The sequence below is a fragment of the Danio rerio genome, chromosome 21 (genome assembly GCF_049306965.1).
Source record: "Danio rerio strain Tuebingen ecotype United States chromosome 21, GRCz12tu, whole genome shotgun sequence".
Lineage (NCBI taxonomy): Eukaryota > Metazoa > Chordata > Actinopteri > Cypriniformes > Danionidae > Danio > Danio rerio.
In genome coordinates this window covers 20694107-20707968 of record NC_133196.1, presented here as the reverse complement: position 1 = coordinate 20707968, position 13862 = coordinate 20694107, and the positions used below count along the sequence as shown (strand labels likewise).

General features: G+C 34.2%; 1 protein-coding gene across 2 annotated transcripts; it reads right to left on the bottom strand.

The window, feature by feature from the left end:
- Window positions 1-452: 452 nt before the first annotated feature.
- hpse (heparanase) lies at window positions 453-13823 on the bottom strand. Of its 2 annotated transcripts, NM_001045005.1 has the most exon segments (12): window positions 719-878; window positions 5192-5344; window positions 6434-6558; window positions 7193-7307; window positions 7802-7908; window positions 8021-8114; window positions 8192-8239; window positions 8341-8512; window positions 9512-9685; window positions 11154-11282; window positions 13209-13351; window positions 13420-13823. In NM_001045005.1, coding segments are annotated over 12 exon segments (1641 nt in total). In that variant the 5' UTR covers window positions 13641-13823.
- Between the last annotated feature and the right edge of the window lie 39 nt (window positions 13824-13862).

The window sequence follows — 13862 nt, the reverse complement described above, 5'->3', positions numbered from 1 at the left end:
CCTGTATATGTTGGTGGTGTGTATGTTCATGCAAAGCGCTTTAAGTCATTTAGAATGCTAAATGTTTGTATTATAAACTTGTCATATACTAGCATCAAATTTAAAAGTAAACAAATTGAAAAGATTATTAGCGTTAAGTCTAGCAATATTTAATTCAGCTGTTCACAAATCAAGCACCCCAGATGTTTGAGCGCTCCGCCATATACTCTCGAAGTAAGTGCAAAGAAAGTAGAAAGTGCACTTAAATGTAGACCTCTTATGTCTGAGCTTAAATGTCTAAATGTAGCTGAATGCAGCACTTGAACACACAGATGCGAATCACACAGCTAGAAAATGGCTGAGAATCAAACGGCTTGATTGCTACAGCCGGCCTGCACTGATAATAATAATGAATCACTTGGAAACGTCCAAAAAAAAAAGAAGAAGAAATAAAAGTTCAGACTAACGAGAACTTTGTTTTAAATCTGTTTATTTAAACAGATATAAAATGGATTATATCCACCAGTGTTGTGCATGAAGTATTAAACACGTTCTTCAGAGGTTATTCTTGATATTTAGAATAATAAATATAATTTTTTATAAATAATAAAAAAGTTGATTTCATATTAATAGACGTATTCATTTGATTCAAGTTTTAAGTGTTCCCTCACATTAAATAATCTTACAGCCAAAATATTTACTCCCTGATGCTCCGGTGAAAACAGTCTTTTGTAAGAGCTCATTTGCATACTGCAGCTTGTGCATTAATCAGAACGTAGAATGCAAATGAGAAGGCGGGCAGCTTGATTGGTTCATCAGACGGCAGCTCACGTCCTGTCAGCGGAGGAAGAGTTCGATCATCCACCATCTTCAACAGCTCTCCATTCAGACGAACTGACCTGGAGACAGATAAAATGAGTGATTTAAGACTCTTGAGGTTCTTCCTATGATAGTTGATGAGAGGTATTTGGGGATTAAATATGGACCATTTTGAGAGATGTCAACAAAAACAATGGTCCCAACATATTTCCTGTTTTACATTTTTATTTTCTACAGCTTCGGAGAATCTAAAAACAGCCACATATTGATAATGTTACGATAACTGGTTTAACACTGAGTTATAATTGAATTGCCTTTTGTTTCAGTTATGAAATAGTTTGACAACAAGCAAGAAAGGTTCATGAGCCAATGACATCACTTCAAGAGTTCACACTTAGCTGATGCTTAATAATAATAAAGCATGTTTAGCATGCTGTCCCAGGAGAGAGCCCTGAGCTCATAATATTCTCAAGACCGGGGCTCCTTCCTGTTTGAAGGGCGAGAGGGGCGTGTAAGCTCAGGTAGGTTTCGAGAACTCCCCTGCTTGTGAATGTGCTGAGATTTAGCTAGCTGAGTTTGCCTTAACATGCTACTTTGAAGTAGTCAACTTACTAATGGTGTATGCCTTTGTACTATGGGAGGAAATTGGGAAACCCAGGAAAAACCCACACGAGCACGGGGAGAACATGTAAACTCCCCACAGAAACATCGACTGGCTCGATGAGGGGTGGAAACAGTGGCGTTCTTGCTTTTAGGCAATAGTGTTAACAACTGGGCTGAGCTAACCACTTCCCCTCAGGAGAAGGGGAGGAGTAGGGTGGAAGAGAGGATTCTTCCAGACGAAGATGACTGGAGTGGAAAACTCTGGTTATTTATCGTGAGTCAGTATTAACCTGATTGGTGCAATATACAGAGCTGATGAGGTACCAGCCGTGTTCAATAATAAGCATGTGATCCTCTCCAAATTAGTTTATTAATAAACCACACCACATTCAAATGGTCTATATGAATAAATAATGGAATAGTGAATATATTGTAACCAATTTCTAGCAAGATTTACATACAAAGTTGCAAATTTAACATAGAAAAAAATGACATAAATAATTAGCAAATAAAGTATTGTTTCCATCCCATGTTTAAGAAAACTGAATTGTTAATTTGTGAAAAATTAGGGTAAATTATTAATAAAGCTTACTATTCTCATTGTTAAATAGAACTGAATTGTTATTTTGTGGTAAACTGCAGCAAATTATTAATAAAAGTTACTATTCTCATCGAAACTGCTGTAGTTTTATTTATTTAGGCAAAAAACATAAAATAAATCAAATAAATCAATCAAACAAACAATTAAGCAATTCGTTTGACAAATGTGTTACATTTCAAGTTTTCTAACTAAAAGATATTAATCTGAACTGAATTCACAGTCTCTTCCAAATATTTGTATTGAGTATTCAGGAATGCAATGTAAACATAACTTAAACTCTTAATCTCAACTAGTTGAGTTCAGTTCAGTTGAGATTAAGAGTTTAAGCTATGTTTACATTGCATTCATGAATACTCAATACAAATATTTGGAAGGAATGATGATGATGATAATGATGAAGCAGCCTTTTTTTGTCACACTACACTTTTACAGGTCAGATAAGGTATCTTTTAGAAAGAGAAAAAAAAAAGATACATTTGGGAAGAGAGAGGTGAAAAAAAGTCCCTCAGACTGTCCTTGAAGTAGGGCATTGTGAGATTCGCAACCAGCACATAAACACATAGACATGACATCGCAACAGGGAATGTGGATATAGTCCAATGAGGGCGGCAGGGCGGCTAGGACCTGCCACTAGAGAGCGCTGGTCACAGACCCGCCTACGCACACTGGTGGGTGAAAGCACACAAAGGGGTGCGGGGTTAGGTGGTGATTGTCTATCTGTAGCTGTGTATGTGTGTAGGCCTGTAGAGTCTCAACAGGTGTCCTTGGAACAGGGAATTTCAGAGAGTCTCCTTATCTTGCTATCCGGGGGAAGTTGTTTGTCTCCAACCGAGGCCGTCTGGCAGGAGAGTCACATTGAAGCCGAAAAGAAAAGTTTTTAAATTTGGGTCAATGTCTGCCAATTTCACAGATATTTATTGTCCGTCACAGGTCTGACCAAATGTTGTTGCAAAGCCGCTAGTTTCACCCCAATGTTTTCCAATTTGCGATCCAGGCCACAGTTTGGTTTGTAAAGACCCTCACTACCATTTCAATCCAGCCAGCAAGCTTTGTGGGGTTTTGAGCCGCACTGACTGTTTTTAATCAATCGTCGATACCCCAGAGAACCACATAAACCCATCAGCAGAAACCGTTATCAAAGTTCGGAATAGATAGATATTTTCCATATTCTCCAGAGACAGAGCAACCAGACACACGACGCGCCACTTCTCCCACCCATCTATCACATATCCAGCACCCACACCCTGAATCCTACAACATTGTGTGCTTTCACCCACCGGTGTGGGTAGCAGTGTTGCCATATATAGCTGACTTTTTCCAGCCCAAAGTGGTCCAAAACCCACCCAAACACACGAAAATATTATTTAATTTCAATCAAAATTAAGCTTGTTACTTTAACTGACATAATTTTAACCATAGAGCAACCAACACCAGCAGTCACAAAACCACAACATTAACGGATCAAATCAAAACACTGTCCCTTTTCACCCACACACTGCACTTATTGTTGTGTAGATTACAATACATAGAGAATGTTTTACTTTGGAAATGGGGTATAAATTTGTCCCATTTGCCATTTTAAATTCTTTTGAACATAATTAGGCGCTGCTTGTTAATGTTAAGATGGAGTCAGAATTCTATGTTTGTTTTTGCGGTTAAAACATTTTTGAAAAAAAGTGTCATGGTAAACCTCTGTGAGTTTAACTGCAGGCAATGCATGATGCACGTGCATGCGAAGTGAAATCAGAATTGTCCAGGGAGTCACGTTTTGATTCAACTTTCCTTCATCTCTTGCAGGAGGGTCCACATGGTTTGCGCAATGCACTGGTCTTTACTAACTGCATGGAGCAGGAGCACAGTTATGCTTTGTTAAACAAGTTGCATTTAAAAATTACGTTGCAAAACTGCCCGAATTTTGTCAACCCCCCCTATGCCATTTTTTACCCGTAAAAATCAAATTCAAAACGGGCCAATCTGGCAACACTGGTGAGTAGGAGGGTCTGTGACCAGAGCCATTGGTTGCAGACCAGATGACTGCCGCCTTTATCAGACATCCCCTGTTGCGATGTTATGTCTATGTGTTTATGTGTTTATATGCTTATGTGCTGGTTGCTTTTTCAAGGACAGTCTGACAGAACTTTTTTATGCCTCCTGTAATGTATTTTATTTCTTTTTTCTAAAAGCTACCTCTCGTCTGATCTGTCTTCCCCTGAAATGTGTGATGTTTGTGTATGGTCGGGGGGTCCAATTTTGCTACATGTAAAAGTGTAATTGACAAATAAAGGCTACATCATGATCATCATCATCATCATATGAAATTATCCTTAGATGGTTTTTTTTAAAGGCAACAGTTTATTGAATCTTTAAACAAACATTTGAAACTGTTCTCTTTCTTGTGTATACCATCCAAATCTCACCAATTAATTTGCTTTATTTAATTGTGCGTACAGCACTTTGGTAAGCACTTGTTGTTTTTAAAAACCGCATTATAAATAAACATTCATCTGATTTGACCCATTAATATGCCTAAAATAATTTTAAGGATACTAAAAGACCTTTACTTGTAAATAAATTTGAAATCTATAAATAATGTAACAGAAGGCATGTGACAGATTGGGTATAACTTGTTTTTCGGCCTTTATGTTTATAATTTAAGCAAGAAATCTGCTAATTAAACATGACACTAAAGGGTTTCAACTGACAAATTAGAAATGACCTATTAAAATGAATACAAAAACAATATTATGTGTAGTCTTTTTAATAATATGAGGTCATACAGTGTACTAAGGAAAATAATTCTATCAAAATTCTGTCATAGTTACTCATCCCACACGTGTCCCAAACCTGTTTGAGTTTCTTTCTTTTGTTGAATATAAAAGTAGATATTTTGAAGACTGTTGTAAAGCAGCAGCCATTGACATACATATTTTTGTTCCTACTTTGGATGTCAATGGCTGCTGGTTTCCAACATTCTCCAAAATATCTGCTTTTGAGTTCAACAGAAGAAAGAATCTCAAATAGCTTTTAAACAAGTGTAGGATGAATAAATGGTGACAGAATTTTCACTTTTTGGTTTGACTACCCCTGTAAGTGCATTAAAGCATGTGACACCTGAAAAGAGGATTGTACTGTGCTAGGAAACAGATTTTCAGGACAACATTCCGCACATTGAAGATTGTGAGCCGTTACCTGGAATAAAGGCCTTGTTCGCCAGCCTCATCTGATTGCAGCACAAATGCTTCAATGGAGCCGTTGGTCAAATGAGCTGGAAGACTAATCGTGGCTTCATTTTTGTTCAGGTTTAAGGCAAATAAGGTCACAGCTCCTTCTTTGTATTGTGTACTGGAAAAGAAAAAAACAAATGCCATGTCAAATATAAGTTAGGCTTTGTTTCATTCAGTTTAAAATAATTGTGAGCCTTCATTTCTCTAAAACCAGATTAACTAAAATATTTCCCTCTGCTCTGTATCTCCTAAATGTGACAGATGTGATGTGGCAGAAGGAACTTTGGCACATTTATTTTGGTTTTGTCCTGTTCTTTTTGTTTTTGAGTTTTGGTCCAACATTTTTAAATTGTTTTCTATGGAACCAATATCCAACCTGACTACAATTTGGCTATTTTTGTATATTCTACTATAATGGACATCTTTCCATTAACCCTACAGCAAGCCCTGATGGTTGGCATGATTACAGCTAAAAAGATGATTTTACCTAATTGGAAATTGGAAGGCTCCCTGTTATAATAGATGGCTGAACAAGTTGCTTTATGTCATTCAAATGGAATAACTAATGTACGTCTTGAAACTTCAAAGAAAAAAGTTGAAACCACATGAGAATCTTAAGACTTTAGGGAATTTAGCATTTTAAGTCTGTATATCTGTATATGTATATTCTCTGTACGGTTGTGCTACCATGGTTTGGTGCACCCTGTGATCATTCTGTGATTCAGAATATGCATTACTAATATTGGTTTGGTGATAAAAACAACTGCAACAAAGCAAAAAAGTTCTGCTTTTGTATTCTTCTGATTACGTTTTACGTGCACTGCGCATGTAAAGACCTGTTCAGTCACTTCTTAGTTTAAAATCTGTTGGTGACATCTCGTTTCCTCACGTGTCACTGTGTGTGTGGAGTTTTTGTGTGTTTCAGTATGGCAAGTTAAAGACATACAGCAAAACGGTGACCGTAAAACTGTGATGCATACCCAACCACGAGTAGATTGAACCCTTGTAGCCCTGGTATATATACATAACCTGAAAAAACAACCCCTCCTTTTTTCTTTTTTGTGAGGGAGGGGGGGGGGTCAATTATTCTGTGCTTTTTTATTATTATTATTGGTATTGTACTGTTTTGTTAAATATCTTAAATAAAATATCTTATAAATAAAACAAAATATTATAAAATAATTGTGAACAAGACAATAAAAAGTACCTCTTTTTGTTTGTGCAGTGAAGGTAAACCCGTATTGGTTTCTTTAGTCCTGAATTGACAGTAACGTCTGCTTTTAAGACCTCTTGACCAACAAGCCTTTTGAAGAGCAACGACAGCCAGTAATCCTGATTTAGGAATGTAATGTTATAAAAAGCAAAACACATATATTAAAAAGAAAACCCAAAAAATGAATATATGTAAAATTAATGGTCTCTGCAGGTTTCACAAAGTCAAATTTTATACTTTTAAAGACCTTTTTTAAGACCATTAAGAACAAAATTTCAGACGTATATAGCGCTAAATGCTAAGGATAAGTTTTACTTGCCCCATCAAAACACTAATTCTAATTGTTTATTTCTTAGCCACATATTTTAAATAATGTCCCAAAACAAGCAGACCCTAGTTGTATACATACTGTTTTTTCAACGTAACTTAAACTAAATATTTGCATAACAGCAGACTGATAATATCAGTTATAAATCGAGATTTGTTAAAAGAGATTTGTAAGTGATTGGATGTGTGTTGGATTGACTGGGTAGCTTTACATAAAGAAAAACCAAGACCTTTTTAAAACGATTTAAGACCTGCAAGACAATATTTCAGTAGATATTTTAAAGCCTAAAAATATGTTTTTTGAAATGTAAGAGATTTTAAGACCCCATAGACGATTTCTTTATCAAAAGTAAAAATTAATTAAAACACAAATGAATAAAATAAAAGTCTGGACTAATATACATATACTGAGTGATTCACACTTACTGGAAGAGGATCGAGGTTATCATCCACTAAATGGTATGTGCCAGCACCAATTAAAACCTGTCTGATAACAACATTCAAACCAAGCTTAGCACCAAGCCCCAGTTTGTCCAGCCACCTTTAATAAATAAAAACAATAATACACTCATTAAAATTATTACACCAAATATTAATAATAAATATATATGGGGAGATGATGTTTATAGATTTTTTAGATTTGAGGTTTTATTCAAAAAGGATGAATTTATTTAAAGTGACAGTAAAATATTGCTAGAAAAGCTTTGTATAGATTTCATATTCATCAAAAACCTCTGAAAACATGTATTGGGAAAATGGCAATAAATAATGAAACGCTTCATAAGAATCAAATCAGCATATTAAAATGACTGGACCAATGTTAACAGAAGCGTGTTAATATTCAAACTGTTAAATCCACGCTAAATTAGCATTCCTTAAAAATAAATGGATTTTGCATTAGAACAGATGGTAACTTATGTGATTACACCAGAACTGTCATTTATTTATTTGTTTTCTATATTTCATAGTTATCCTTTTCCTCACAATCTTGCAAACATTCATCTTAATTGGTATGAGATGAATAAACATCCTCACATGAAACCCGCCACAAATGTGTCAGAGAGACCAACGGCACCTCCACCATATGCTGAACTGGTCTCTCCCAGCCAAATCTTCTTCCCCGGGGAAACAGCTTCAACCATCTGAGAGCACAGTTTACCAGTTAATTCACTTCATTTGTCTCATATGTCTCTCTTTGCTGAATGTCACAGGAGAGCTTCAGTTTTAATACATTATGCAGAATTACTCCAGTACCTCGAGGACCTCGTTAATTTTTGTTGCCAGAGAATTGAGCACTTCAGGGTCAAGAAAATCCTCTAAAGATGTGTCTCGACCGTTAACATAATAGCTGTTCAAGAGGAAAAACATGATCAACTTAATGAATTATAAAAATAAAATTTGCATGAAAAGAAAATCATAACTTACTGATGCCAAGTGCATGCATTAATGACCTTTCCTCCAGTCTCCAAAAATCTGTAAGTGAATAAATATTTATTCAAATTAACTTTCAACTTGACAAATGCATTAGTAAGGCAAGGTGTGACTTTTAAAATATTGTTATAATAAGTGTTTACCCAGTTAACAAATCCTTGCGGTGATCTTTTGGTTGACTAACATCTGGTCCATAAAGTCCTGTTGAGTTGTAGATTGTGGATTCCTGAAGGATTTGATGCAAATGCATGAAATCCTGACCAAGTTGAAATCCATCCACTCTGACCCCTGCTTTCTTCTCATAACTGTTGGGTTCTAACATGAGATGAAGAACTGTGTTAAATAAACTGGTCAAAATAGAGAAACTGCAATGACATATAAACGCAGATGAAAGTGTATAGTTTTAGAAAGGATTTCTAAATAAAATAAACTGAATAAATAAAATAGTACAAAAAAAGAAAACATGATGCAGACAGATAATTTCTGTAATGACTAATGCAATAAACAAAAAGGCAGAGTAAACGTAGCTTAGGTTTGTTTAATGTTGTATTGCAGCATTCAAATAAATAATAAAAAATAAATAATAAACAAAACTATGTAAATAAATGTTTAAAAGGATTAATTAAAATAAACTGATAAAATAAATTTGTACAAAAAAAACAAATGACCCAGACAGATCATTTCCATAATGACTAATGCAATAAACAAAAAAGCAGAGTAAGCGTAGCTTAAGTTTGTTTAATGTTGTATCACAGTGTTCAAATAGATAAATAATAAAAATAAATACTAAGTCCATAAAATTAAGTAAATAAAATAAAATAAATACAAAGTAAATAATTACCAATACTCAATTATCAAATTAAAACAGAATGAACAGTATATGGTGGGAAGAATTTAAATGTAATATGGGAAAGAATAAAACTAATAGAACAAGACCCTAATTTAAAAAGTTTAATATTAAATTAAATAACAATGAAATAAATAATGGCACAAATACCAGTAAACCTATTCAAGTAAACCATAATAAATAATTTAAATTCATTTAAATATTCTCCTTTCGTAAAATTTGCATTTGAAAGTGAAATTACAATAAATACACATTACGTTGAACAATGTCAAAATGTCTGTGTTTATGCCTTTATGTTTCACTGCACATATAAAACATTGGGTTTTTGTTGATGCAGGCTGTTAGTAAGTCTGGCTTTTATTGTGGACGCAAATAATAAACTAATAATCTCATCATAATTCAAAACGGGGGCATCAGCACATGCACAAGCTAAAAAAAAAATCTAAACAAGTCTTTTCCAATCCTACCATTGCCCAGCTCCCAGGACATCATATACTGCCTGGACTCACAGTATTTGAGCAGCAGTTTTGCATTCCCACTGTCCCAACAATTTCTGCTTGTTCGCAGCAAAGCATTCAACCCAAAGATGAGCTCCAAACCAGAGCAGTTTGCAAAAGAGTACAGCAGGTCCACAGAATCTTCTGTGAAAAAGACAGACATGAGACTTTTTATTTTCTTTGCAAACAAAAATGGCAAATTTATTAGTTCAATTCATCCTTATTTCTATAGCACTTTTTACAATGTAGATTGTATCAATGCAGCTTAACATAGATTTAATACTGTAAATTTCACTGCTAAAAGCCAAAATACTGAAGAGCAACTCCCAAAGTGATATCAAGTGACCTTAGAAATAGAATATGGGAAAAAATTAACAGCAGTTCTAAATAAATCTATTATCTTTTTTATTTTAGGGTTTCCATAAATTCCTATACTTTGAGACAAAACTTTTCGTTCTGCAATACTCAAATGGCCTTAACTGTAAGATGAAATTCAGATTGTGATTTAAATCAGTGAGTATTTCGTGATAGTACAGTGACTTTTACCAGAAGTATCAGATAATTTTTCAATCTATAGCACTCAATAATAAGCTTTATTTAATTTACAAATGAATATGCCAAAACAGAATAGGGATTTTGTTATTTAAAATGATATAATAAATGGTTTTAAGCATAAGCTAATAATAACAAGTACTGTATGTTGCATCTTGAGTCAGAATCTCTATGCATATTACACTATTATATTGGCAAATTGTAGCTTTACACGCTCATACAACTCAACAGCAAAAACTGTCATTTTCAAAGTACAGCATTTTATTAAAACTGCAGTAATTAAACGGCATGTTATTTATTTTTGTCATGTAAAAAATAACCACGAGTCTGGGAAAAAGGGATATTCAGGTATAAATTATCTGGCTAAAATCATCATTGGCTGTTTGTTAAAGCATACTCATGAACACTGTTTAGCAAACAATTAGGAATAAAATATTTAACAGTCTTATATTAAAATAATGCATTTTTTAATAAACAAATTAAAGGATTAGTTTACCAAAATTGAAATTTCTGCAAAATTTATTTACCCTAAGTTTATTCAAATAAATAAAATATTTTCTAAATTTTATTTATTATAAAGAACTGAAATCCCTCAGATGTCATAAAAAAACTCTAATTGTGTTCACAAGATTTACTTTAATTATGGGTTTGGAACAACAAAGAGGTGAAAAAAATTATGACAGTATTTTCATATCTGGATAAACTAAACCCATAAAAACTCCTTTAAACTTGAGAATGTTATTGGCTTCAAGTATGTCTGACCTGCACTGCTATAGCTAGGCTACATTATCACAGATTTATTTTTATTTAGACATTTTTAATTTTCTATAAAAACTACGAACAATTACGTGAGAAAAAATCTGCTTTATTTATTCCACACTTTGTCAGACCTGCAAAATGTTCTAATTAAATTCCCAATTTTTCCAAACTGCAAATAAATCAAGTTATGTGTCAGCAGGACTTGATCTGGCATGAATTTATATTCCTGTAACAGAACAATGTTTCGCTTACTCACTCATAAAAAAACTCCCAAACAGAAGTGGAACAGAATTAAACTGACCAGAGAATTTGGTGTTGCGGTATTTTCCGTCCAGTTCCTCCAGAAGTAAAGACTTTGACTGTTGGACCCATTCCTGCTTTAACCGGTTTTCCAGCAGTGGAGGCAATTCAAGTCTCTTACATACATTTCCTGATGAAATAATATTAGATGTGACTGACTGAATGAATAAAACATTAAAAGCATTGATAAATAAATAAAAAGCATACATAAATATAAATGCATGAAAAAAAGTATTAATAATTAAATAAATACAAACATTCATAAAATGAGGAAATTAAAACAATATTTTATAGGGCCATTTTCTGTCTTTTGTTAAATTAAATTGACAATTTTTAATTTAACAAAAAGTCATGAAAGCCATAATATTAAATGCAATTGATACATGACATTATATAGAAAATGTATGATTATTTTACACCAATCCATTCACAGAAAAAATTATCATTTATTTTTTAATTCAGGCTTAACTTGACAATAGAGAAAGAACATAGCCTTAGGGTTAACATGCAGAACCTTGAATTAAGCTCAACAGCCTGAAGACCCATTCCTGCTTTAACCGGAATTAATTTATGCTTATTACTTTATGCTTTAATATGAATAAAATGAAAAATATGAATAAAATACACATGCACACCATTAAGATACAAGAAAAAACTTTTGTAATATAGTAAATTATATAAAAACAATAAATAAAAATAACATTACAATTACACTCAAACAAATACACATTGAAGTAAAACAGTAAAGCATCTAAATACAATACTTTTTATTAAAACTCTCTAAAATATTTTAGGAGTATTAGGTTTTTTATGCTTTAAAACTGTTAGTGTCCCGAGTGAATTCTTAGAAAAGTGATGGCTTAAAGGGATAGTTGAACAAAAGTTATCATTTACTGATCAGATTAATCTTGCCCCCGATGTGGTTTGGAGCCGGCAGATCTGGGTTATATGATCTGAGCATGCCCTAGATTAGATAAATTTTGAATCAACATCTTTAGATCATATTCATATATATGTAAAAAAGATATGGATCCTAATCCTTAGAATTGCATTTTTGGTGAAGTGCCGGAAGAAATGCACCTATCAGCTAATCATGTAGAAATCGTTGCCTTCTCTTCATTAATAGCCAAATGCCCGATTCTTCTCTGGTGAAAAAGCAAACTCACCATACCACAAACACTGGATATTAGAAGTGTTATCACATCTTAAACTTGAGCATCTTAAATACATCATCCGAGGCTCTACAAAACGTTTTATGAGGTTTGGCAGCCTTTTCTATCCTACATTGAATGCTCAGAGGCTACTATATTCAAAGTTAAAGTTGATCTCTAATTTCCTAATTAATTTTATTTATTTATTCTTTATTTTTTCCTCCCTCTTTCATTATGGGGTGTCAGTATGTTTGTAGCTACGTACTGTGTTATTCCACATCTCGTATGTACAACCTGGTCATGTCTATTTTCAAAATAGTAATTATTTACAAATGGATTCACTTCATACAATTTGTTTTTTCTACATTCATCCCATTCCATTTCCCATTTCTCATTAACATACAGATTTAAAACAGGTTTATAACCATTGACTTGGTATTTGTTTTTCTTACTATGGATGCTACTGGTTTTAGCAGCAGGTTCCGGTTAAAAATAGAAAAAGATACCTGGATAGATATACACATTCTCTTACTTCATATCAGTGAATCTCTTTTACAGTGAATCTTGGTTTAAAATATCTGTTTTTGTGATCAACAGAATAAAGAAACTAGTTTGGAACCCCTAGGGGTAAGCACTGTACATTGCAAGTTTATTTTCAATTTAGGGTGAACTATCCCTTTAAGGATAAGCAAATCCATCAACGGCAGATGCAACAGGTTATGCAGGGGCACTGTAGTATGCAAGGAATGTCCAGAATGGTCGTGTGAATAAGTTTACTGTTCCTCCATTAAAGAAAAACTGGAATCATGCCAGTAAAGTCAGATGACAGCACAGAGCACAACACAGACAGCTTACTCAGTCAGAGGATGTGGTTTACAAGTCATGTTTTGATGATAAAAAAGTACCTTGAAAAGCGCTGCTGCCGTTTTCTCTGCCTTGTAAATAATATCTTCCGCGTGGACTGAATTTTAGAAAATCTTGTTTGGTGCCTCCAAATCTCAAAAAGGCTGGGGTCAAAGCTTTGGCGAGGGTTCTTAACTTTGGTGAACTGCAATAAAACAGAATGTCATTTATTCATTTCAATATTTCGTCACTCAAAGCTTTAAAAGTACTTACTTTAGTAGGTTCATAAACTTCTCCTCGGTTAATAAACTCGCATCAATAGCCACGGAAAGAAACTTTTCATCCACCCGTCGGGCAACACGGGACAAATCCACATCCACACGTACGAACTGACCAACATCATCCACAGAAATCACTGTTTTAGCCTCGAGGTAAACCGGGTCAAACAAAAGAAGAGCGAATAATGTGGAAAGCGCTGTGGCTGCGGACTTCATCTGTTCAGACTGCCGGTGTACTCCTCATTTACTGCTGCAGTTTCATCAGAAACACCCAGGCGAATTTGACAACGCTGAGATACTTCCTCATTTCTAGATAGACTGATGAAAAAGGAATTGGTGTATGACTCTATTTTGTAAAACATCCCACGGCAGCGGTTGATGGGCGTAGCTTCGGGACGGTTCCTTAATCTGCATACGCGCGCTGATTGGTTGGAACTC